This window comes from Myodes glareolus, chromosome 5, assembly GCF_982192425.1.
Source record: "Myodes glareolus chromosome 5, mMyoGla1.1, whole genome shotgun sequence".
NCBI lineage: Eukaryota > Metazoa > Chordata > Mammalia > Rodentia > Cricetidae > Myodes > Myodes glareolus.
In genome coordinates this window covers 570,674-598,176 of record NC_142030.1, presented here as the reverse complement: position 1 = coordinate 598,176, position 27,503 = coordinate 570,674, and the positions used below count along the sequence as shown (strand labels likewise).

Below are 27,503 nucleotides of genomic sequence, written 5' to 3'. Positions count from 1 at the left end.
TTTCTGTTCAAAGTGATGCTTTAGGTGACCCTGTTCCCAAAAGTTTGAAGAATAGCAAAAGTGCATTTGTCCAGTTTTGGTAAAGTTGTTTTATATATAAAATCTTTATGTATCTATTTTGGGGTTACTAGAATATCTTTTTTCCAATTCCATCAAACCCCTCCTCCAAATTTGAATCAAAATTTCATGCCTGTATACTTGGTGGAAGCAATGTATCACTGATTAGCACTGCCAATTAGCACCACCGATTAGCAGCGCTGCGACGGTCACGCCTCATGTGTTCAGAGTTCTGCACCTGTGGCGCAATTCTCAGTGAGCCTTCCCAGGACTGTGCCATCAGCATCACCTGCAAAGCTGCTAGAAATTCAAATTGTTGGGTGCTATCCCAGATGACGCTGAAGACTGAGCACCATTGACAGATGGCATTTCAGTTAATTCTCTAAGCTGAATGCAGTTTCACATAACTCTTACTTGACATCTGTAGTAACCAGAATGCCAACAATTTAGGGGCATTGCCCAAGGCTATGGAGAATTCAGCATCCAGAAAAAAAAAACTGACTAGTTTGCTCTCTCAGAAAACCGGTGCCTGTGAGCATGTTGGTCTCCATGGCCACCGTTATGTTTGCAGGCATGACTTTGATCTGACCCCTTGCTTTTGGTCATGAGGGTTCAGTTGTGGCTGGACGAACACCAAATCTATCTCCACAAATGGAAAAACTTCCAATGGAAGAGTCAGAAGGGCCATTTTCAGATGTTTATCTACCCACATCCTTCCAGAAGCTGCTGGGCCAATATGCTTGGGCCTGACAAGGAAGAACTGATAAGCTGAGCCAAGTACATGCAATTCTGAAACAGGAATATAGTAGCGTACATCTATTGGGCATTTTCATGTGTGCATCACCTTTATCTGTGAATCAATTTCATTTGGCCTTGACTATTAAGTTCATTCTGTGACAGACAAAACTGAAGCTTACTATTCCTCTGATGGTTGGTCTCACAAACACTGATGTCAAAACTCAGTCCAAAGTGGCTTTGAATACAGCTTGAATCTCCTGATTCTGCCACATATATACATACAGAAGAAATACGCAGTAATCATATTAACAGTTGTTGGCCCAGCCTGTTACCACACAATCACTGCACACCCTCTTTCATGTAATCTAGTTGTTAGTTAGGTGTTACTAACACCATTTTGTACATGAAGAAGCAGAGCTTCACCCGGACCATCTCTCAAGCCCTTTGAAGGTGCTGAGCTTCATCTTTGCCACACCTTCTCCCAGTCAGAGCCCCTCCCTCCAGCTTTCTGACAGACTACCTAAACCTCTATCTCCCTGCAACACAATGTTAGCAGGTAGTATGCACAGGAATATGTACAGCTATCAACCTTGAAAGTGCATCTCGCCCCACAGCTGGAACAGGCCTAGTGAGATGTAGATACATAAATATCTTCTTTACACCCATCCCAAGGGAAAGATAGAACCAAATAAATCCGATTAGCTTCCCAGGATGCTGGCTGCTCTCACTCTTTGAAGTCCAGTGGGTGAAGATAATGCCATTTCCACATGGAAGAAGTCCTTTTGAGGACTAACAGGTTCCCAGCACAAAATCAGGGGGATCCCAACCCAAATGAGTGGGTAGCAAGGCTGTGGCTGGCCTTGCCTCTTACCAAGCCCTGGGTTGTTCTCAAACAGGACATCTGTTTACCTTCACTTAAACTGAGACACCTGCTGAGAAGATTTGGCTTCAATAGGGAATAGATAGACAGAGGAGATAAGATGACCTAAAGTTGTTACTGGAAAGTCTGCAGGGCCAGCTGGGGCCTTAAGTATTTTAAGAATGTTAATGAACATCTTAACATTCTTACAAAAAAGTTTTTATGGTTATTAGCTTTCTTGTCCTCAGGACAAACATTCTCTCTTTCCCTCTCTCCTTGCTCTCCCCGCCCTTTCTCTCTCTTTCACTCCATCGAGTGTGTGTGTGTGTGTGTGTGTGTGTGTGTGTGTGTGTGAACATAGAAACAAGTGGCCTAGGAATAACTTCAGATGGAACATATCATCTTCCCAAGACACAGATGTACTGAAGTTTCGACACCTCTGAGACTTCCTGGTGGTCAATTCTCTTGCCTCTTCCCCTGGTCTTTCCACTGTCATTTCTATCCCAAGCTCCCATCCTAGCTAGTGCTCCCATGGATCCATCTCACGGACCAGGTCTACGTCTTTCTTGTTGCCAGAGATGCAGGTTGTGTGCTTGGAATGCCAATCACTTCTTTCTACCCTGGGAAGAGAAGAAAAGCCCTTTTCTATCTGTCCCCAGAATAACTGCCAAATAAGCAAAGCCCAGTGCATCCTTTTGCTACTAGGCCAAAGGGAAGAGCCTGTTCATCATCTTTAAAACTAATTTTAAAAGGCCTAAAAGAACATGGGGAAGTTTTCTAAAGTTCTAGACCATTATTTGAAAGATGTAACTTATATATAACTTCTGCCTGTGACTTGTCAACCTCTAAGCTGGATGTACACTGAGTATATTGTTAGCCCTCCAGAGCCATAGGGGACAAGGAGTGGTTCCAGAACCCTTTACAGATACCAAGTCCCTTCTGCCAAACCGTGTGATGTTTTCACCAAACCATACACATTCTGTCCTGTACCTTAAATGATCTTTAGATTACTCAGAACCTATCACTCTGTGTCAGTGCTGTATGAGGACCTTGTATATAGTACAGGTATAACTTTTATTTTCCAAATATCTTTGGTCCTTGGCTGATGGGATCCATGGATACTGAGGGACAATTATAGAAAGATTTTTGTCATCAAAAGTTTAAAGGACTCTACAGTGTTATTTGCTGACCTGAGACATCATACTTCAAAAGCATATCTTTAAGAGTCTAGGCCTCCTGAAATTTAAATTTGTTTTCTAAACCCATTAGAGAAACAAGAACTTGTCCTTTAGAGCAGTTGGTTCCAAATGTCTGTCTCTCCTTTCCTATCTCTCTCTCTCACACACACACTCACACACACAAACACACACACACACACACACACACACACACACACACAGAGAGAGAGAGAGAGAAGAGAGAGAAGAGAGAGAGAGAGAGAATGTTGTATATTAGACTGTCTTCTATCAATTCTAACCTGTTAGATTCTGGCTAGATTTTTAGTTGCTGACTGGATATGCTTCTTTTCAGTGGGATACCTGGGTTTCCTGGCTATGAATCTGTGAAAGGCTCTGTCAAAAGTGCCTGCAGGGGATGAAAAGAAAAGAGCAGTAAAGAACAGGTTTATGAGTCAGCAGCGTGAGCACCTGGCACCTGAACTGGGACCCATCTGTTCTGGTGTTCCATCTGATCCAGTCCCTCGCAGAAATGCTTCTTGCTGGAGTCCTCCTATGCAGTGGCTAGCAGGCAGGAGTGGCCCACTTACCCTGGAGTCTTTCTGGTCTTCCCAGATAGGTCTCAATAAGAAATTCCTCAGGTTCCAGCTGTATGTAAATAGTCATACTCCTCAATAGATAAGTCTGTGCCTTTAGCTAATTATGGAGCTCCAGAAACCATGGCCATCTGTAGTCCTAGCTTGGGAATCAAGTTGCTTCTCAAGTTTCCCTTATCTTTTACCAGTCTCCAAAGCTGGAATTAAAAAGAAACTACAAAATTTTTGTGTATATTACTTTATTTTCTTCTTTACATTCACCCTCTTGCAAACAATGGCTAAGTAACTTCTATATATCTGACATAAGATGAAGACTTGGAATGTGGAGTGGAAAGGTTCAGCCTCAGTCATTGAGAAGATCACAGCCCAGAAAAAAAAAAAAAAAAGTCCAAAGGAGCTGTGGCTCTGTGGATTCAGGGCAAACATGGGGCAAATACCTAGAGTTCTACCTGAAGTCAGTGCAGAAAAGTGTTTGGCCAGCCTTCCTGAGCCAAGTTGGAAGGCTGAGCATTTGATGAATAGCTATTTGATTAAGTTGAGGTGGAATAGAAGGCAGGAAGAAGATGGCAGTGGTGGATAAAAGTCAGTCTTTGGTAGGGAGAAAATCATGCACAAACGCCCATGTTTGGTGTCAGTACGAGAAATGGCACCACAGAACTGTGTGTTCAGAATGTCCAGACCTTGATGTACAAGAATGGACAGGGTTTTTTGCAGTTGGAATTTGAAAAAGAAAGAAAGAAAGAAAGAGGAGGAGGAAGAAGAAGGAGGAGGAAGAAAAGGAAGAAGAAGGAAGAGGAGGAGGAGGAAGAGAAGGAGGAGAAGAAAGAGAAGGAGGAGAAAAAGAAGGGACTGTGTGTGTCCACACAAAGAAGCTGACCATCTCTGTAGATCTTTAGTAGCGATTACAATTGTTCAACAGCCTGTGTTACATAAAGGATGGCTTTGGGAGTTATCTGGAGTCTTGAGACTGTCCATATTTTGCAGAAAGTACAGTAGTTTGGGTTCTCAGGCAGCAAATACCCAGCCATACCCTCTGTAAGCCTTGTAGCCACATGAGCCCCAACATGTTCCCAAAGTCCTTCTAGGAGCGAGTGTCCAGAGGACAGGGAAGATGGAGCCTCCTTCAAGAACTCTATAGCTGATCCCTGGCTATTAGACATGTTTGCATGTGAAGAGTTTCCACGTCCTCCCTTTAGGGGGCAGAGAAGGCAACTTTCCTGTGGGGAGGAAGAAGTCAACAATCCATAAGGTGTTGGACCTCTGCCTCCACACAAGTGAGGAAAATTGATCTCTCTCTCTCTCTCTCTCTCTCTCTCTCTCTCTCTCTCTCTCTCATCCTTCTCATGGCTTCTCCCTACTGCATTTCTCTATTTGGTTTTTGTTTTCCAAAGCAGTATAGTGTTCACACATGGTAATGAAATGAGATAAAAAGCCAGAGCTAGGACTTACAGCTTATCCAGGAGGTTGGGTTGGGTACTTGGTCCCCCTCCTGGGAAGCCTAGCTCAGCTGGAACTTAGCCGCTGAAGCTGTAGATAACAGCTGTCTCGGCATCAGACAATGCAAATGGCCAATGGGCTGGGGAACCAGATAAAACCAGAGGTGGGGATTCTGAGCTGGGGACATGAACCCACTGAGGCTCTTTCAATTACTCATCAGAGATAAAACCCACAGTTTGCTGTACTAGTGTTTGAAAGTTAATTCCTAAATTGTAATACACACCCCCAAGATTAGGGTGGCTTGTGGAATGGTGTTGACAAAATCAAAGCCCAGTAGGAAGAAAAGATTTCGTTGCCTACTGATTCAACATGTCCCATAAATAAGATGCAGCTCTTTTCTTGGGCGACCCACCTGGAATCAGGAAGGTTCTAACTGGCTGTAGGTTCTGCTCCTATCTGTTCTCAACTTTGAGAACTAATAAAGGTCTCTGCTTGCTCACTTAGGACTGTCCCCAGCTTGTGCCCACAGAGGAGATTCTGATCCCAGTTGGAGAAGTGAAACCAATCACCCTCAAGGCCCGGAACCTTCCCCAGCCCCAGTCTGGTCAGCGGGGCTACGAGTGTGTGCTCAACATCCAGGGGGTTGTTCACCGAGTCCCTGCCCTGCGCTTCAACAGTTCCAGTGTGCAGTGCCAAAACAGCTCGGTAAGCAGCTCACACATATGCCAAGACCTTGGATCATGTAGGACCACAGGCAGCGCCCACATTACCAGGGACAGAGAAACCTGTAAGCACCCTAAGCCAGTGAGCCATGTTCTCAGAAGAGAGAATCCTCAAAGAGAACGCTAATGGCAGACGTTGAAATTTGGAACTTCCTTCTGAAGTTAAAGAACACATTGTTGCCATTGGGAAGACTTCTGTCAAAAGGAAATCAACCCTACCTGACATCCTATCCCCATGCAATGTATTAGGACACTGGTGTGCATGAGGGTAGACAGAACAGTGTGGGAGGAGAGGAAGGAGATGCAACATTTCAGGAGCCACAAGGGTTAAACCTTCCCCGAATTGTGGACAGAAAGAGCGTGAGCTGTTTAATTATAATTTCAGCCCAGAGAAGATCTTTTATCTGCCAACTCCCTGTCTCTGACTGTGGGGGGTCAGCTCAGAGATGAGGACGTGACAAAGGTGTTGAGGGAAGCTAATTCGCCTGGGAGAGATAAAGAGAATCTAGGCCTCTTATCAGGGAGCTGTCAGATTCTGGGGTCACAAGCGTTTGATAGAATTTGTAATCGGTGCCAAGTGTGCAGGAAGCCAGACTGAGAAAGAGAGCACAACAAAGGAAGAAGGCAATGGAAGGCTGGGCAGAGAGCAATGGTGACATGCCCTCCAGAGCTAAGTGCCCATGGTCAGAAATGGGCAGCCATAAAGGGACTGTCCAGGAGATTTAACAGGGTGCAGCGGGGACTAGCCACCCAGGAGGTTGTGAAGGGCTTGAAGGTCTTCTGTGAGATCAGAGGAACAGAAGACTTAGCCTCTCTAGGGATATTTTTCTGGTATGCTCTGGGATACCCTAGAAGATGTGAGCGCTTTCTATATTAGACACTAATCCAAGTAAAACTTATCTGCCAAGGTAGAGGAGGAGGCTGGGAGATAGCGCCGCCAGTGCAGGGCCTGCGACCCAAGCGGATCCCCCATCCCCACATAAAAATGCTGATCACAAAAACAACTAGAATCCCAGTGCTGGGGTGAAGTGGTGGAAGATCCTTGGAACACATTGGACAGCCAGTCTAGCAAAATCTATGAATTCCAGCCCAATCTCAGAAACCAGGATAATGATGAAGGAAGACACCCAGCCTCAACCTCTGGCCTCCATATGCATAGCACACAAACACATCAAAAACTCATCACATACACCTGAGAGACCAACTAGCCACTCCACAGCTGTTGCCACATCCCCTGTATATGTAGATGTGAGAGCAGTGAGGACATTAAGTCCCTAAAGGAGGACCCACGAGAGAATGCATTGTAGTTCCTGGGAAGTACCAGACTTAAGACAGAAAGTGGCAATATCAGGAGTCCAAGGCTGGGGGTGGGGACGACTGGGAGGGACATAAGAAAGGACACAGGGAGGATGAATGAGAGCTAGACTTAAATGAACAGGGGTAAGCTGAAAGGGTGGCATTGTAGGGAGAAAGCAACATTTTTTTTGGATACAGACTCAACCAGTACACAGGGAGAGCCTTCAGCAAGTGTGTTCAGAGCTGATGGATTCAGCAGGAGAAAGGGGTAGAGATGGAGACCTGAGCTTTTTCAGATTTCAGAAAAACTGAAGGTGAAGCCAGAGGCTTAGGCCAGCTCCTGGTGGCCTTACTGACCTCAAGTCAGGAACAAGGTGTCATAGGGTCCCTTTGGGCAGCATGAGGAGTTGCTTTGCACTCTGGCTTCCTGTGACAGACAGCCTTGAGTGGTGTGTGCTCCTGTCCTCTCCCCGCAGTACCAGTATGACGGGATGGACATCAGCAACCTAGCAGTGGACTTTGCTGTGGTCTGGAATGGCAACTTCATCATTGACAACCCACAGGACCTGAAAGGTAAGCAGCTACTTCCGGGTGCAAGTTTGATCTTTTCTTGACCTTGGGAAAGGCTGGATTGTAGAGATCAGAGCAGACTGCCGCTGTGCCTTGAATAGCACACTCCCTCTGCCGGCAGAGCTCTTCAGAGACTCCTGAAGCAACATTTGAGGCCATCAGAGGAGTCCTGTTGGGAGCCCCGCTTTATTACAACCAGAGTGTCCGCCAGGCAGCTGCCCGTTCTTCCGCACTATTCTGTGGCTCCTGGTAGCTTTGAAATATCTATGGAACCTGAGCTAGGAAAACAGCAGGCAGAGTATCCTGTCAGCTTCCCTAGAAATGGAGATATTGCTTTCATGCAGGCTTTCCTTCTCCTGTTCTCAGCCCTGGTCACTGTGTCAGCACAAAGAAGGCTTGTATGTCTGTGCTCTAGTTCTGAGACTCAGGCTCACATCTGGAGCACAGAGGCTCTCAGTAAGAGGGCTGGCAAGAGGGAAACTCTGAGGCTCCTGCCCTGTAAGTTCTCATTGCACTCGTCCAGAAAGCAGGTCCTGGCAGAATGACCCAACTACTGAACACATGTTGTATAACGTATTCATTAGGTAATTTGTTTGAACTGTTTTTATTATTTATCTCAGTAACTCTAAATGTGTACTTCATCCTGTTCATGGTGAAGCTGAGTCGTATAGTAAGTGCTGAGACCGTCTGATTTCAGAGAAGGCCTGCAAGTTAGTACACAAGATGAGGACCTGTTGCCACTGCTGCTGGGCTCTGAGTGGGGTTTGAAGCCCTTCACCCATCAGAAGCCATTTATACTATTATGCTTCAAGTAAATGGGATTGTCATTAGCCTCTGCTTCAACTCCTGGGTCATGCCTGGGCACCAGGAGGGCAGTTAAGGGAAGGGAAAAATCTGTAGGTGCTTCAGCACCTATGGAATACAACTTCTTGTCCCAGATACACCATTAAAGTCAGTGCATCCTACATTGCAAGACAGACTTCAGTACAGGTAGTTTGTGTTTGCTTGCTTCTAGACTAGATCTTTTTCACCACTAGACAATAAGAGATATTTTATATGCCAAGTTAGATCAGTTAGATACTAGAGGTTGCACCCAGACCCTGGAGGAAGATGGCCAGACTGGTACATCAGACTCCCCTGACATCTACAAGGCTCTGTAGGTGTCCGAGCAGCCTCTTCCTGCCTTCACTTATGTTTCTAACAGATCCTTAGTGTCAAAGAAAGCTGTACATGAATTGGGTCCACTGGGCTACTGTGTTTAAGTGCTCAGGTTCCCCAACTTAGCAAACCAAGTTCTATTCTAATTGAACCATGCAAGTTTAAAGTACATCTTAGTGTCCTCACACATGCCCTAAAGGAAAGAAAGCCCACTACTTCGGGATTTGCAGAGCTTATGGCTAAAGACTACATGGTCCAAATTTACAAATGCCTCACAAGTACTTGCTCAATTTCAGATTGTCTTTGTCTGTCTTGGGGACACAGGCATAAGAGTACTTAGGACTTAGGGTGGTGAATGGTCTATGTATCTGGACAGAGAAGCTGAATGGAACAGAGGTGTCAGGGAGTGCTATGGAAAAATGAGAAATGCCTCTCCCCTGGGGCATGCACCTCACCTCCAGCAGAGGCAAACAGATAGGTCACAAAAGCTTAGGATAACTTGGCTGGAAAAGATAAAAAGTGACTTTCTGAGTCATTTCTCAGTATCCACCATGGGATTATTTTCATGAACCCCTAGAATACACACACCCAATGGCATAATATTTACACCTAACCACAAATCATTTCTAGATGACTTAGAATGTATAATTGAATATAGATGTTGGGAAGAGAGGTTACATTCTAGTTATTAAGTAATAATAACAGAATATCAGTCTATACATATTACAGTTGTATCTACTTTTAGAAGCTGAATCCATGAGCTGATTGTATTTACCTGGAGAATTCGCTTGGAGCTCTGAATTCCGAGCACTAACAAGAAAGGACTAGACCCTGGGCTCATGCCACAACTATGCTTGATAGCTAGTTCCCCTAGGGCCTCCAAGTCAGTTAGAGAAAATTCAAAGCAAAAGAGTTGCAGAATGATCATGTGATCTATCAAGAACTAGTTTTTCCTCTCTGGGGACACATTCTTCATCTACACTGGCTGCGAATAGGGTTGTGTCATACTTTCCTTGCTAGCATGCCTCCTACTTCAGTCACCTGGACTTTCTTTGAGCACAAGCTGACTCTGTTCCCAGACACACAATTTCCAGGGTACCAACTGAGAGTCCTCTCTTCCCAGGACCCACCATCAGCAAGTTTAAAACCTGCACCCATAGTAAGCTGGGACAGTCAACATGTCTCTTTTGGGCTTTATTTTTACCTTCAATGAAGAAATGAGCCCACGTCACTTAAGAATACTGTTAGAGTTTAAAGAAAATAGGTGTGTTCATGGCATCTAGTATGTCACAGGCATTGCTGAGCACTCACTGTATAACATCTCATTCAAACCTGCCCCAACCTCTGATCTCCATTGGAGAGATAGGTAAACAAGATTCAGAGATGTTAAATACTTTGTCACACTGCTGGGAAGTAGAGAATCCACAATTAAAGCAGGGATATGATTCTGCCTATGAGCAGAAACTTTTAACCCGTTATTTTCTGCTGTGCCTTTAGATGACTGCTTAGTCACCTCATTCACTCTCCATGTTTTGCTCATGCAGTGGTGGTGATCTCGATGTTATCTATGGTTGGGCAGATCTGCTGTCTACAAACAGACAGTATGTGATGGAGCCTCTCAGGCCTATCCGTGACAGCCCCTCTCTTTGCAGTTCATCTCTACAAGTGTGCAGCCCAGCGGGAGAGCTGTGGCCTCTGTCTCAAGGCCGATCACAAGTTTGAGTGTGGATGGTGCAGTGATGAGCGCAGATGTACCCTCCACCAACACTGCCCCAGCACTTCTAGCCCTTGGCTCGACTGGTCCAGTCACAACGTTAAATGCTCCAACCCCCAAATCACAGAGGTAAGTCTCCAACTTCCGAAAGAGAAAAGGGCAGCTGGAGATATAGGAAAGAAATGTACTTATGGATTAATTCCTGAAAAGGGTATATTTGGTGGAAAGATGTGGGAGGTCGTGTGTGTGTGCGTTTGTGTGTGCGCGTGTGTGCGTGTGTGCACATGTGCACGTGTGTGCATGTGTGTGTGCGTGTGTGTGTGAGAATGGTCTAGAACAGGTATAAGTGACAGGAATATGGTCTATACCACAGTGCAGTGCATGATGGGAATACATATCTGTATACCCGTGTATATGAAGGAGGCAGAGTCAGCCCAGCTTCCCAGCTGGGGCAGGGTGGAAGGCTGAGCCAGGTAGGGACAAGACATTTATTCCATGGTAAAGGAACATTTCAGAAAGCAGCTTTGACTTCTCTCAGCAGAGATACTATTTGGGGAATTACAATCAGTTCAGAGGTACAAAATTGGAAACCGAAGAAGTAGACAGGCCATATGTTAGCTACATACTATTTCTCAGGAGTTTTTCTTGGTCCCAGTTTGTTTTGTGCATTTTCATGGGTGCAAATAAAGTAATTAATTATATTGGAAAAAATTATGTTTCCAAAATAGCAAATTGCAAAGGAAGATGAATTGGTGATATGGAGAGAAATAACAGCTGCTTGGGTGCGAGGGGTCTGGAGAGGCATAGTCATATTTAACGCTGGTTGCTGCCAGCTGATTTCCAGTCAATAATCGTTATTTTTCTTTGAATCTGAATTGTGCGTTCTCTATTAATAACAAAGGCCTTGGCAGGTTCCATGGTGGTCTGCAGAGCTAATGATGCCAGAGAGAAACTATTCCTGTCTTATCTTTCCAGAGCTGATGCACTGTTCCCCTCTCTGCATCGTTTCCCCCAAAGCCATGCTCCTTTTCTCTGTGTCATGGAATGTTAGGAAACTTCTTGAACTCCTTTCTGACCCAATCAAAGTCTCAGTTCAAAAACAAAAACCTTAAAATCAACAGATACTGTAGCCTTTACATAGACTGAACGGGGAGCAGATATTTATTTAACATGCTTGACTTTGATAGATTTAATTTTGATAGCAACTGTAAGAAATTAATTAAGTTTTCTCAGCTCCATTTCACAGAGAAGAAAAGCAAGTCCCAAATTCACACAGCAGATAAAAGGTAGCACCAGCCTTTAAACCCAGATTTCATGATAAAGTTACCTTAAATCCTTCATGATTTACCAAAGGAATATACAATTAGTGGTGCTTCACCTTAATTAGTACCCATTCCATTGCTACTATAGACCAGATAGAAGTGACGCTCCCCCCATGTGAAGGAGTATCAAGTGTTTCAATCCCAAATCACCAAGGTGAGGCCCCAAAGTTTCAGAGAGTTGGACACAGGACCATGGGAAGGAGGTGCAGCATGCCGCTGCTTTTGTAAGTGTCTGTGGAGAAAACTGCAGTTGATGTGGACAGGAGAAAACTGCTGCGTCATGGTGCCGGTCTGTGGCAGGTTAGACCCCCCCCCCCAAACAGGAAGTGGCTTTAGTAGGAGCTTACATTCAAATGTGGCCAGTGGCCATGCCTGCTGACTTTTTAGATGGAAGAAAATGTAGAAAGGGCAAACACACACATCTTGAAGTCTTTGGAGCTCTATGCCTTCCTTATCTGTTCTGGTGGTTTCTGCCAACTTATAGCCTGAAAACTTTTATTGTCCCATATTTTGCAATATGTCTTACTGCTGTCAATACCTGTGATGTCCAGAGCTTAAATCAGGAGAGATTCTGTCATCAGCAAGCACTTCCTATCTCCACAGAATATGGAACTAAAAAGCCTGGTGTCTGTCTGCTTTCAGCCTGGCTGGAACTTCTATAAACTCTAAGGAAAGCCTCTGCCTCTAGTCACAGACTGAGGACTGAGAGGCTGCTGGGTTCACAGAGGACACCCAAATTACAGGAGGCTAATTAACCTCCTGAGGTAATTAGGCTATAATTGATTTTTCCAATGCATGTATCAGCAAAAGAAGGTGTTCCAAGACTCGTAATGGTAATTTTCATGTTGAGGATGTTGATACAAAAGGGCATCTTTGGGAAGAGACAAACCTGTGCTATGCTCCAAACCCACTCAGGGACATCACTCTAGATAGGACATATGGCAGGGAGCACCCAGGCCTGGAATGACTAGACCGTTAACTGTCCTGTTTTCTTTGACACGGTATCCTTTACCCCCACAAGACCACCTGGAAGTCATTTTCTATTTCTTCTAACTGGTCACTTAGGAAATAATTTCATATTTATAAAAAGATAGAAAAGTACTACAAAGAGCATTCATATCCTCTTTACCCAGGTTTTCCAAAATTATCATCTTACAAAAGCATAATGTAATTATCAGTTAATGCTGATCCAGTAATATCATCTGGCATACATGCCTTATTAGCATTTTCCCAATTGTCATAGTGACATCCTTTCTCTGGTCCAAAATCCAATCTGAGGTCTAATCTGGGAGCCAGTGTGATGTTACATTATGATATTGTCTTGTCCCTTTAGTCTTTATTAAATCTACAGTCCTAATAATGCCCTTCAGTGACCTTCATAGTATTAAAGAGTCTAGGCCAGTTATGTCATCAGTGTCCCTCAATTTGGATGTACCAGATGTTTCCTCGCGGTTTAATTCAGGCTGGATAATTTGGAGAAGAACCGTTAAAAGAAAAAGAGCACAGGAACCAACCTGAGGGGATCTGAGGGGAAGAAGAATCCACAGTTCTTGCTAATGTGAACAGAAAAACATTTAATAGGAGGGGAGATGTGTCTTCACACTAGAATCTCAACTAATAAACATAGAAAGAATTATGAAAAAAGAAAATCACAACTTTAATGTGCATAGCTGTAACTGTTTCAGGCAAGGATGATCCTTAGATGAAAAGATGAAGTAAAAGTTGATGAGAAATAGGGTACTTACACAATCTGGTGCTATCTTCACATAATTAACTGCAATGGGAGCAACAGTAGCTTCTCAATGAAGAAAACTGGTCAATCCTCCCCCAACCTTAACCAAAAAATCAGTGTTCACATCACCAAAACAACCCTGAAGATGTCCTGATAAAATGCCCCCTCCTAAAAGAGTGCAGTCCCTTTTCTGTGACATTTATTTTGCAAGAATAAATAATTTGTTCAAAGTCTTTAAAAGGAATCAACTCATTTTCTCATAATTGTGGGACTTCTATGTATTAATAATCTTTACATATATCTCCTTTATCTTCAGACAATATGTTGTCCTCAGTACCACCACTTGGGACAGGCAACCCAAGCCACTAATTATATGATCCTTCTAGAACATAGAGGGAAGAAGGGGCTGTGATGGTCTGTGCCCAACCGTGGGAACAAAGTGTGGCTTCAAGTGGTGCTCTTCTGCCTCCGAACAGAGAAGTAAATGAGATGACCTCAGAGGTGCTCCACTATAAAGAAGGATGTGAACTCGTGAGAAGTTACATGAATGGCCGTGTTGTTCCCTCACCTTCCTTATCCTACTGTCTCCATTGCAATCAGGCTGACCCCTAATGATCCATCTGTTATAGATGCTCCATGTTAGGACAAGTGGAACAGCCTGTTGAATTTCACAGTTTACATATACAGGTTAGGACCACCTCAGACTCACTGTCTGCTCCTTCTCACCAACTCGTGGCATGATAATGATTCTGTCCCCATAACAGGGCCTGCAGGGTTGCTTTTGTTTCCAACTGTCATCCAAGATTCTGTACAAATGGTACCTGTTAGCCCCTGGAAAGGATGTGCTGAGGACTGGAAAGCCTATATAGCATGCTTACCCAACCATGTCTATATTATCCCCAGCCTGACTCTCAGAGCCTACTGAAACCTCAGTGATGAAACTATTATTAGTCCCCCCTAACCAGAGATGTAGTCTAAAAAGCTGTGAACTTTCAGGATTCAGCAGAAAGGAAAAGAGACAGTATATTGTTAGGAATATTTCTTAGACTAGCCTCTCCACCGATGAAAATAATTCACCAAATCAGACCAAATAAAAGATGCCCATGGTTAATGCAGTGCTCCCAAATGGCACCGGGAAAGCATGGTGAGGGGAGGAGAGAGAAGGGGAGAGCATGCAAAACCTGGACACCACGTGTTCATTTTGGGGGGGCAGCCTAAATAGCCTGTGGAAGTGGTCCTGACCCTTCCAGGGGAGGGGTCACCACTTGGCGGGCTTTCTTGACCCTCCCTGGGTAGGGGGTCACTGCTTGGCAGGCTTTCCCAGAAGTGGAGTCCTGGACTAAGGCAACTCCTAGGGGAGGGGGCTTGAAATGGATGCCAGGGCCTGGGGTGAGGCTTCCAACCAAGCTTCCCAGATTCCTTGGATATAGGGGTATCAGGGAGCTGGGGTCTCACTTCCAACCAAGCATCCCAGACTTTTTGGATAATGTCAGGGGACATACGTTCTCAAGAAAAGAAACTTGAAGATTAAGAGGACTCTAAAACAAATGCAGTGAAGGTCCCCACTTGGTCTCTGCTTTTAGTTTCCTAGGGTAACCTAAGAAAGAATCACAGACAAGGTGGTGTTCATAACAGAAATACATTTTCTCAGATGTTTTGAAGTTTCAAGTCCGAAATCAAGGTGTGGCTAGGTCTGGGAGGGCTGTGAGGGAAGATCGCAACAGGCTTTTCTTCCAGATACTGGTGCTTTGATGACACCCTAGCTCATATATTTGTCACCTAACCTCTTCCTCATGTTCACATGATGACATTCTCTCTGTGCATCTGTAGTGGTGCGCGGAATTAGAACTTCACCATATAAAGGGGAGAATGCAGCCCAACAAAATGAGAATTCTAAGAAAGAATATCACAGCTCACTGAGAAATAAATTCTCCCTTCAAAGAATATTTACTCGGTTACCAGTGCTTGCTGGATGCTTTGCTTGAGTAGGAGGTTGCCATAGGATTGACTGAAACCTGGAAAGACAAGTTTTTCCCAGCACAGCCCCAATCTTGAACACTGGCTACTTGGATGATATTAGAAAGGACCTTCTCCATAGGCCATTTTGCTCCCTCTAAAGAGCCTAGGAAAGGAACTTCTAACCCACACCATTGGCCACTGTCTCCTGTAAAAATAGGACTACAGCAGAGTAGTGTATCCGGAGCTAAGGAAGACACCACCTCAGACAGCAGGAACCAAAATTCTAATTTGGGGCTTGACAATAATGATAGCTTTCGTTTTATATGACCCTGTTCTATAGACCACTCATCCTCACCCTCTAAACAAGATGGTTGTAATTGTTGTAAGAGCTGGGGGAATGGTGCTTGGGAAAATCAATAATGTACCCAAAGTCGTCTGGTTAGCAGCCATTCAGAGGTTGAATACTAGGCCTCTGTTGTCATTGCAGCAGAGGGTATCCTGTGACCATCTGATGTCAGACCCTCTGGGAAGACACCAACAGATGTAGACATCCTGAGTACTTCACACCCTTTGGAATTAGTTACCTGTACTTAATTGTCTTCCTATACACAATCAGGTTCAATCTCATTTCTATGAGTATGTGAAACAGTTTGGAAATTTGGGGTATATGTGAGTTGGTAAGGAAATCATAATTTTTCCTTCAGGCATAGTCTTTTATTTAATGCCCCAAGTGTTATGTGACATGGAGTTGTTTTGGGCCTTTGTCCTCCAGTGCAATAGTGGTAGAAGTGAATCTTAGGTCCCCTGGGTGGAGATCTGACCTCTGAGGCACCTCTATCTAGGGGGAGAACCCATAGGATAGAACCCAGATGATGTGCCCCTGCAGGCGGGGACAAAGATCAGGCTAAGCAAGGCACAGAATTCTTGAGAAACAGAAGGAATCACAGAGGTGGCGTCTCAGTTGGTGACTGAAAACCTACCGCACTTGAAATCTGAAAGAATATGCCTGTGTGTTTCTAAAACCACTTGCTGTGTGCTGTGTTTCCCACCAAAGATGCACTGACACCAGGCAATTAATTCCTCACTGACAACTGTATAAATTCACTTGTAAAATTGTCAACCTCAGTAAGTTCTCCAGCCTCACTAGTCCATGCTTATGGAATAGAAATTCTATTTAACTTATCTCAGGTAAATGTAACTGGGATAGAAAAAAAAACAAGAATAAAATGGTATATATTGTCCTCCAAATTTGATATTGTACTAGTTTGAGGTGATCCATCCTTCCGGTTGTCCCTGCTTTCCATGTGCCAAATAATTTCAAGGAGACTGCTTTTACCAGACTCTTTCAGATGCTAATGCATCTATGGAACTGCTTAAGAGGCTGGGACAGTTGTGTTTAGCCAAACAGCGTCACCACATATTTTTAAGAAAGACCAAAATCCACCTGCTCAGAGCTGGAGTGACTCACTGGAAAGTTACCAATAAAGAAGTCAGCCAGCTTTCCTGAGAAACAAGCCAGCACTCTGATCTCCTGTTCATTTATTTGCAGGCCTCATTAATATAACATCACTGCAACAAACAGCTAACGGGGGATGGTGTCAGGATGAATAATGGAGTTACTCTGCTGAGATAACAATTAGGTTTTGAATGTACTATCAGCTAAGACAGCACTAGCAAGGAGTCAACCCAGGCAGGAGAGCTGACACCATTGAAACCGTAGATTCCTGCAGAGCTCCTCACCAGCTCTCATGATTGTGAAGAATGTGTACTCACAGGCAAGCATGCACCACACACACACGTAAATGAATGCACGCACACATGCATGTGTGCACACAAACACAGAAAAGCACATGATCATTTGTTGTCAAGGACTCGGTGTCTAGATGTGTTTGGGAACCAGGGTAGAATGAAAACTTGAATGTGTACAGTCAGCATCATCATCAATAGCACAATGCTACAGCAAAGGAGCAAGGATTATGAAGAAGGAAGAGCTGACTGTATACCAACACCTATCCATCTGTCTGCTCCTAGAACCAGTCTCTGACATAGAGCATCTAATACATGGTTGGGAATACTTCTCCACCCTCCCAAACCTCCCAGAAGTTCTGACTTCAGTCTCTCCTTCCTCCTGTAACCTCAGAAAAGGAGATTGACACCATAGAGACTATAGCAAGGGCTACCAGGTCATAGAGAGGCAACATCAAATGCCACAAGGCAGGATGTGTACTTGGATCAAGTCCCTGCCCGTCTGCCTAGGAAGTTCATAAAAAGTAAAGCCATTTTTTTTTCTTCAGTCCTAAGCTAGCCTTGTCTCTGCATGAATTTGTTAGTTCTCAGATGGTGATAAGAAAAATAATAGCTACGTTCACTGAATGCAATACTGATTGATAGTTCTAATTAAACCCATTTTAAAGATGAAGGTGTGAACAGAGAAAGCTTTCTTGATGTTAGATCAGTAATTTAACCCTCAGCTGCTTGACTCGAGAGCCCCACCCCCACTTTGGGCCACCAACCAGCTCCCAAATCATCACACACAGACTTCTTATTAGTTATGAATACTCGACCTGGCTTAGACTCATTTCTAGCCAGCTCTTTTAACTTAAATTAACCTGTTTCTCATTATCCACCTTTTGCCTTGGAGCTTTTTACCTTTCATTCTTTTTATCTTATTTTCATGGCTGCTTGTGTCTGCTGGGTGGAGGCTCCCTGGCTTCTGGCTCCAGGTTTCCCTCTCATTCTCTCCTCCTCTTTCCTCCTCATTCTTCCCCCAGTTTAGATTTCTCCTCTTAGTTATTCTCTCTGCCTGCCAGCCCTGCCTATCCTTTCTTTGCCTAGCTACTGGCTTTTGAGCTCTTTGTTTGTTTTGTTTTGGTTTTTGGTTTTTTTCGAGACAAGGTTTCACTGTAGCTTTGGAGTCTGTCCTGGACTTAGTTCCTGTAGACCAGGCTGACCTCGAACTCACAGAGATCCACCTGCCTATGCCATATTCCATAACAACCCACCCCTTGTTTGACCTGGGCATCATTCTTGCTATCTCTCTTAAGCTCACTTAAATGAATATTATCCTTTACCTAGAGACAGAAAAGAGGAAGGAGCGGAAACCAAGCTCTTCCAGCCTCTGCTAAGATGGGAAGCAAGCCAGAAGTCCCACCCTCAGCATCATCTTGGGAGGCCAGGCATATATGAGTAGAGAGGATGGGGCAAACCAAATTAGGAGTATGAACAGGAGCAGGAAGATGGATGGTGGGAAACACAAAACGGGAAAGAGCAGAAGGATAAACAGTGAACACCAAAGCCAACACCGGGGCTCCTGGTAAAACAGGGAGGCACAACCTCAGCCAAGAGAAAGAGGCTGTTCTGAGCAAAAGGACCTGAGCAGAGACTAAAGCAGATGCTCATAGTTGATGACTTGATCTCTGCAGGGCTGGGGACAATTTGCTCAGACTTTGTTACACAAACACTAAATACAATGTTGGACAGTTCCGCTCATTCTGTCATTCCATGTACAGCCGTGAGCTGGTTACTTAACCTCCCTGGAATGCTATTCCATACCTGTGAAATGGTAACTTGTTTTGAGCCCTAAGTAGGACACAATATATAACAACCTAGGTACAATTCTGTCTCATTCTGATCACTTCATAAAGTAAAGAAACCGCAAGCATCATTGTCAGAGAAATCTCCCATCCCCTGGAGATGATGGACAGTATGTCTTATTTCTCCTTGTCTCTATAAGTCAGGAGACAGGCCTAAGGAAGACAGTGTTCTAGGGTGCAATCAAGTTTTGGGACTCTCTCACCAATCTCATCTGACTCTGAGGGAAGCCCGAACTTTGCCCCTCCAAGGCCCCACCCAGGCCCTGCCTGAGTCTATGGTTGCACAGAACCAGTCTAACCACTTTCCCCAGCTGCCAAGCCCCTGGGACCTCCAGCACCTCCCACTCTGCTTCCGCCTACAGCCCTTTAGATGCCCCCAGCTGTAATTAATCAGCCGCATCTGCTCGTCTTGCCCCTGAGCAACTTTGTGGCAGTTTCCTCGAAATGTTCAATTAGTGGCCGCAAGAATGAGGGCGGTTGTAACACCACCTCACTGCTTTCCAGGTCATGGCACCCACAAGGGAAAACAAACATGACAGAGTCCAGAAAGACTAGAAACCGAGCTGAAATGCTTCTAGGTGCTCACCAGGGCTCCATTTGACTATACAGCTGTTTAAGGTAGGTCTGAGCCTGTAGAGAAGAGGATCACCAAGCCAAATGCTCCAAAAGCTTCAGAGGATCCAGAAAAAAAAAATCAGAAGTTTCTCATTAGTCATCTACTGTGAGCCCATGAGCTGTGTCCAAGACAGGCTAGTGTCTTGGCATGAAGTGGCTTATCCAAGCCCTTGCCATGCACCTTGCTGTCTTCATTATCCTGGTTTAGCACGTGCTAATCAATAGGCGTATGGCAAGGGCTTGGATGCTGCTTCATGTTTGAGAGAGTTTATTGCTACTAGGCTGAACCCTAAAGTGTTTCTCTTAGATCCTGCAAAACACAGGCTACCTTTCCCCTCCATAACTAGACACCAATCATCTTAAGACAAGGTGACAGAATAAATTAAAGCCCCATTAAAATGCAAATATAGAGTAAATTTGGTGGCATCTGCCTGTGACACTAGTGCTCAGAAGTTTGAGGCAGGAGTATTTCCAACAGGTTCAAAGCCAGCCTGAGCTACATCGATGAGAGCCTGACCAAAAGAAAACACACGTGTGTGTGTGTGTGTGCGCACACACACACACACACACACACACACACACACACACAGTTCTTTAGGAAGGAGAGAACCCCATAACAAAAGTTCGCTAAGTGGGGAAAGAAACCACAGGAGAAAAACAACACAAGGCATAGGAAAGATGCCCAAGGTTTACCTTCTGCTAGATACTGCCCACAACAGGTCCCATGCATGGTGTGGATGACAAGCAGAGAAATGATGTAATCACAGGCCCTCCTGCCTGCACATTGATTGCTTAGGTAGTCACTCAAACCTCAGCCTTGTATGGGTCACTCTGCCCCAGAGAATGACAGAAACACCAGGATCCAGAGCAAAGAATACACCTCCCACCCCCTGAGCAAAAGGTTCCAAAACTCTTCAGAGAAGTTGCAGACAGCATTACAGAGGCAAAGGCCAGGGAGTGTAATTTCTGTCTTCAGTCTCTGAAAGATATTTGATGAGGAGGTATCTGCTCAGTTCTCCATTCCATGAAGAACCAAATTAGAAATTGAACTAAATTAAAATAAGAGGATTATAAGAAGGCGTTCTGAATGGTTGCAGCAAGAATATACTAGAACACTCCCAAGCAACACTTCGGCACCCCCTTCCTCCAGTCATAGTTAAAGAACTCAATTTATTCTAGAATTTGATACAGACCAGCATTTCTTATTAAAGGGAATATTTGTTGATGGTTGGTCTGAGTTAGCCAGTATGCTAAATATTGGGTTGCAAGCACAGTCGTCTCTGTCCCAAGATAGTTCATTTGTCATTGGTGAAATGGGCAGTGAAAATCCTGCCTGTCCATGGTCTTTGAGGTGGTTCCCAAGGTCCTGTCCTCCGCACCACCACTTCCTGGCTAAGTTTATCCTGCCAGAAAGTTCCAAGGTATTCTCCCACCTGGTCACTCAGCATCTGTCATGGACTCCTTGATTCACAAGTTCTCTTTCCAGATCAGCAGGAAAATTTATACCATCTCTTAGCTCCTCCCTATATGCAATGCTCTTCTCATCTGCAAGTCCTGTGTGTAGCAAAGCACAGAGCTGGGAATTATACATTGTTATGTCCCGCTCTCTGAACTAACATGCTGGAGCCTTCCAAATATTAGCTAACTTAATTCTGGCATCCTCCCTTTGAAGCCAGCAAGATTATCATTTTTCAGATGAGTATGTTCAAGGTCACATAGCTCAGGAGTATCAGAGCTGCTTTCCAAAGCTCAGGTCTGCCAGACACCAGGGGCTACCTGGTCTCATATTGCTACAGATACTCCCTGGGTACCAGAAGGTCTCACTTCCTTACCCCAGAGCAGTCAGAAGTACACAGGCCATCTGAAACTGGAAGCCAATATAGGCAAATACATCCAACACACCAACCATGTCTGAGTTTATTCTGTGTCAGTGGAGGCTTCGGTATTACTCTATTGTCTTCTGACCACCCTCTTACCTTTCCCTGAAGCCACACTGCTCCTTTTAGATCAGGAAGGCCTTTCCTGGGCTTTTGGAGGCAGTAACTGGACACTTAGGCAGTTTGCCTCTGTAAACCCATACATAAATCTACCTACCTAGCATCAAGGCATAATAATGTCCTTGGCATTTCATGCTACTTCTGAAAACAACCCTAAGGACAGAGTCTCACTGGGGAGGAACCTGGGAATTTACCAGCTGCCTAGTTTGAAATGTTGTCCTGGAGGGGTATTATTCTTTCTTTCTCTGAACACCAGATCTTTCCCACTAGGATTCTTTCCTGTACCCTGTCCAGTTGGTTCTGGGAAGGAATAACAATGTGCATGCCAGATTCTTGTGACTCAGAGCACCATATAGATATCATGGCCTTCTCGGACATCTGAAAAGATTCTGATAGGCCGGTTTCTTTTTTTCCTTTTTTTATTGTTTTTATTGAACTATATATTTTACTCTGCTCCCCTCCCTTCCTTCCCTCTCCCCTTCTACCTTCTCCCATGATCCCCACACTTGCAGTTTACTCAGAAGATCTTGTCTTTTCCTAGTTCCCATGTAAATTAGATCCATGTATGTTTATCTTAGGGTTCTCTTTGTTGGATAGATGGGTTTCTATGGGGTGCTTTCCTCTTTTGCTTTGTTCTAAGCACAGACTGCCAACCTGGGCCTCTCTGACTTTTGAACTGAGGCAAAGCAAATGCATTGAAAGACATAGAACATCTTTAAGGATTTTTGTGGGGGGGGGTGCACACGCACACATGTGTGTGTGTGCGCATGTGCATAAAGGAACCTAAAGAGGCTCTAAGAGGATTCCAGGTCCCTTGGAGTTCAAGTTGAGTTACAAGAAATTGTATGCCACCCACTGTGAGTAAAGGGAATTAAACTTTGGCCTCTGCAAGAGCAACAAATGCTTGATCCCTCTCTCCAGGGATGACACAGAGATTTTTTAAAGTGCACCTAGTATAGGAACCACTGATCTCTGGTAGGACACAGAGGGCGTATGAAAGAATGGAAGATACAGCTGAAGGGATGGGGGAGACCAGAATCTAGGGAACTTTGCCTCAGTAAAGTGGTTAGAACCCTTGGCAGCTGTGAGACCTTCATGGACGAACATGAAGACCCTTTTGGTCAGAGTGAGTGAGATAATGAAGCCTGCTTAAGTGAGAACTCAAAGTACCTTGACCTTAATTAATTATACATGACAGATGAAGAAAAAATAACTATCGAAGACGCTTGCAAAATTTCTAGCCAAAAGCTTAGTGATCCTATTTACCTTGAAAGAAAATCTGTGAGGATAATTGGGCCCTGGTAGAAGGAAGAAAAATTAAGAGTTCATTTTAGATATTGTGAAACTTGAGGCACCTGGCGGACATGCAGGTGGAAGTGGAGATGTCCTGTAGCAGTCGGATATATAACTATGAAGCTCAGGAGACAGGTGTGAGCTGATAGCAGAGATTTGGAAGTCATCAGTAGTGGGCGCCTCGGGAACCCTTCTGCAAGTCAGATGATCACAGATACTTCTATATTTTGGAAATCCAAACTTTTCCAAGTAATTTTTGTTTTAATCAAAACTGTAATCTATGTATTTCTTTAAGCTCAAGACTGGATACTGCTTAGCTGTTCTTTACTGTGAACTATTGGGCCACCTATTTCAAGTGGTGACAATGTAAGAGGTAGTTTATCCAGGAGATTTTTTTCTACTTCCCCTTCCCAGGGAAATCCATGCATCCCTCTTTGGGACTTCCTTGTTATCTACAGTCAGGGAGCCTGAATGGGATCGACCAAGGCCCTCTGCATGTATGTGACAATGTGAGTGCGCATGTGTGTGTAACTTGATCTCTTAGTAAGGCTTCTAACGGTGAGAACAGGACCTCTCCCTGGTGCCTAACTGGATTTAGTAAACTGTTTCTCGTGCTGGATTACCTGGCCTCAAATTCACGAGATTTCCTGGGAAGGAGCTCTGTTCTGCCTCAATTTGGGGCACCATGCTCTGTGCAAAAACCAGAGGCCCTTTCCTTTCTGAATGGAGATGGAGGAGGAGTGGATGGGGAGGGGGTAAGTTGGAAAGGTGAGGTGACAGAAGCAGAGAAGGGAGGGAAACTGGTTGGTATGTAAATAAATGAAAAAAAGTTACTTTAAAAAAAGCTTAAAATAATTCTCTCCTGAAGACCCAGTTTCCTTGGCATTTCCCAACCCTGGGGATCTGGTCTGATAATCAGGAAAGGTTCCAATTTGTACACCAGCAGCAAATAACTGGACTCACACATATCTTTGACATATACCTTCATGCCAAGATTATAACACTTGCTTATAATTTACCCAAACGTCTTCTCTATGCTGATTTACACTTCTGAGCAGCTCTGTACTAACAAACTGACCCCACAGCCCAGTGCCTGTAACCTGTGTCTGACTAACCCTCCGTGTTGGAAGAAGCTGCTGTCACAACTGAACAGCGGGGGAGCTGCACTATGAAATCTTCCCCAGGCAGAGTATGCATATGCTACCTGCAAGACAAGAGTATTTTTAGGCTTTCCAGAAAGATTTCAAGAGTTTTTTTTTTTCTGAAAGGTTGTAATTAACTGCAGTGAGCAAAAGAGTATATGTTTTTAAAAAAAAAATAAATAAATAAAAGTGGGAGGAAAGGAACCAAGGAAAGGAAACCACCAGCACGGTTATGTCCAACCCATTAAGTAAGTGGGTTCCTGCCATGCAGGTGCTGGAGTTTGGGTGGAGGTGGGTGGAACACTGGGAAACCCAGTCCAAATGGGTCCAACAGAACCAGGAGCTAAAAGCGTGTTTTCTCCTATTGATGCTCTACTGCAAAAGCAGAAGCAGCTCCTTTCCCCACCTCTCATGACAAAGGTCTGTCTCCCAAGACAGGATCCTTGGCCTCTGAATACTGTGCCAGGGCCAAGCAGAATACACAGAGCACACTGTTCTTGGACATTTTCATTTCCAAGAACAGAGGAACCACAGAGGCTCCTACTCCTGCAAGCCTTTTCTCCTCTACACTGTCCTTCCTTCTTTTGCCTTCCCCCACACATGGATATGCCCGTGAGTTTCCTTGGTGATTTCTCCCATGATCTACTCCATGTGTTTAGTTTTATTTATAAGGTGGAATATTTTATTCCAAGAAAAGGGATTCAGAGTCACAGACAAGATGACAGTGAGTGAAATCAGTCCCCAGAATAGTGTTCTCAGGGCCTTGCAGGCAAGATTCAGGAAGCAGTCCCATTGAAAGCCCATAGAAATGGAAGGGAAGTCAGAAGACTCAATCAGTTCTAGCTTGGCACCTTACAACACTAAGGTAAAGTCTGATCCGATCTGCATGCCACCAGTGATGAGGTAGGGAGAGCTATCCCCACCTACACTCCATCTCTTACTTGCTGGCTAGGCCATGGGGTCTATGTCTGAAAGGGTGACAAGACTCAGCGTATCTCCATCACCAGAGGAGGATTGCCCTTTCCACCTAGACTCACCCTGTAACTGGAGGTTTCTCTCCTGCCCACCAGTTCCTGAATCACCACACTGAGGCTTAATATTAATTACAACTGTTTGGTCTATTATCTCAGGCTTATTATTAACTAGCTCTTACAAGTTAAATTAACCCATTTCTATTATCCTATATTTTACCATGTAGCTGTTGTGTTACCTCCTGTCTTGCTTCTCCAGTGGTTGCCAGCATCTCCCTGACTCCACCCTTTCATTCCCTACCTCTCTTCTTCGAATGCCTACTATATTCTGCCTGACTATGGGCCAAATCAGCTTTTTCTTTTCCTTCAAGACAGGGCTCCTCTGTGTAAAGCCCCAGCTGTTCTGGAACTCACTGTATAGACCAGACTGGTCTTGAACTCACTAAGATCCACCTGTCTCTGCCTCCTGAGTGCTGGGATTAAAGGTGTGCACTACCACCACCCGGCCGAATCAGCCTCTTTATTAATAAATGGTAATAAGACATATTCGCAGCATACAGAAGGTCATCCCACATCATCACCCATAATGACAGCTCTTCCAGTCCTAACAGAGGTCAATTGTGCCGGATGATTTTATGTCAACTTGATATAAGCTAAAGTCATTTGGAAACAGAGAGCCTCAATTGAGAAAATACCCTCTTAAGATTGTGTTGTAGGCAAGCCTAGAAGGCATTTTCTTAATTAGTGGTTGATAGGGGAGGGTCCAGTTCATTATGACTGGTGGTCCTGAGTTCTATGAGAAAGTAGGCTAAGCAAGCCATGAGGAACAAGCCAGTAAGCAGCTCCACTCCATGGCCTCTGCATCAGCTCCTGCCTCCAGGTTGCTGCCCTGTTTGAGTTCCTACCCTCACTGTTTTTGATGATGTAGAACTGTGATCAAAATAAACCCTTTCCTCCCCAACTTGCTTTTGGTCATGGTGTTTCATCACAACCATAAAAATCCCAACTAAGACAACCAGCATGTACATAGGAGGAACCTGTTCAATGTCCAAGAACACAAAGGCAGTGTATCTCTGCCCAGGGGCACCATCCTGGGGTCATAGTGGACTATTGGTCTCAATCAAGTCTTGCCTTTCTTATAATGCAGTGGAAACAGTCTCCATTTTGTTGCTGTGTACAAGTTGCCTGAGATTTTGGATCCATCGTGCATCTCTAACACTCATTCTTCTCTCTATAAAATGTCAATCTTAGAATAAGATACTCTGAGACATTCCCACCTCTACCCCAAGGTTGGCAATTATGAATTCCTCTGTTCCTTGGAACTGAGTTCACTCAGTATCATGATTAGCTAATCACTTCCCACTTCAGGTAACTGCGGACTTCAAAGCATGAACATATTCAATGGGATTTACTAGATTCCAGAGAAGTGTATACTTTGGTGTTCTGATTCTGCCACTCCTTTCTTTTTGGGTTAAAGCAAAATGAGATAAATCATCATTTGGCAACTGAAATTAAGGAATGAATAAATAAATAAATGATCCTTGCTAACAGAAAGCCAGTAAAAGTTTATAAAATCTAAAGTCACTTCTTGGCTCTAACATGTATTGTGAGAAACGATGGTAAGCACTCTGAATCTGTGATGTTCTCCTCAGCCATGCAGTCCCCACCTGCCCCAAGTGCCCACTGCTTTCCCTGTATCTGTCTGACCACTGCAGACCCCAGACTGGAACTATTTATTAGTCTTTGTTATCATTTCCTTCCTGACTCTAAGTTCCCTGAGGACAAATCTGCGCTGTGTTCACCATTGTATCCTTCAGGGTCTAGCACAGAAGTAGCAATAACAACAGTGTCGTAGTTGCAAAGCCTCCTAGTGCACACAAAACTTCAAGAACTAATGATGTTTGGGTTTTCCATGCTCACTAAAGCTTGGTAAACATGGTAATACTCTCTTCACAGAGAAAGAGCTGAAGTTCACAGCAATTATGTAACTTGATCAGCTAGTGAAATAGAGATGGACATAAATCAGGGATGTTCTTATGAGAGTTCAGAACTTTCTGTTGTTGTTGTTGTTTTAATGGATGGATGAATGGGTGCATGGGTGGGTGGGTGGATAGATGGGTGAGTGATCCAAGGAAGTAGTTATCAGTATTCTGCACAAGCTGAAAAGAAGACACTCATATTCTAGGAGTCTCGTCAAAGTTCCTAAGCACCCTGCTCTTGGGGAGGGAAAGGAACCTTTTTCTATTCCTGTGGATGATTCAGTCAGTGGCTAACCCTACCTCCCTCCTACAGATTTTGACAGTATCAGGACCACCTGAAGGAGGGACTCGTGTGACCATCCATGGAGTGAACCTGGGCTTGGACTTCTCTGAGATCGCTCATCATGTGCAGGTGGCTGGAGTGCCCTGCACACCGCTTCCAGGGGAATACATCATCGCTGAGCAGTGAGTCCACCTTGCTGGTTTCGTCCGTGTGAGCTTCAGAGTGGAGAGTCTCTGTGCTTCCTTCTCTGGGGCTTCCCCAGGCACTTTTCACATCACTTCCTCCTGTGGAAAAT

The 27,503-nt window shown here is 44.4% G+C and overlaps 1 protein-coding gene across 2 annotated transcripts in view; it reads left to right on the top strand.

Annotated features, from left to right (window-relative positions):
* Plxna2 (plexin A2) overlaps window positions 1-27,503 on the top strand; it is a 202,802-nt gene that overhangs the window by 139,066 nt on the left and 36,233 nt on the right. For both annotated transcript variants that reach the window (XM_085687500.2, XM_048439337.3), the window contains exons 10-13: window positions 5,367-5,567; window positions 7,357-7,453; window positions 10,261-10,451; window positions 27,239-27,390. In XM_085687500.2, coding sequence (XP_085543626.2) covers window positions 5,367-5,567; window positions 7,357-7,453; window positions 10,261-10,451; window positions 27,239-27,390 — 641 coding nt within the window. The remainder of the gene's footprint in view (window positions 1-5,366; window positions 5,568-7,356; window positions 7,454-10,260; window positions 10,452-27,238; window positions 27,391-27,503) is intronic.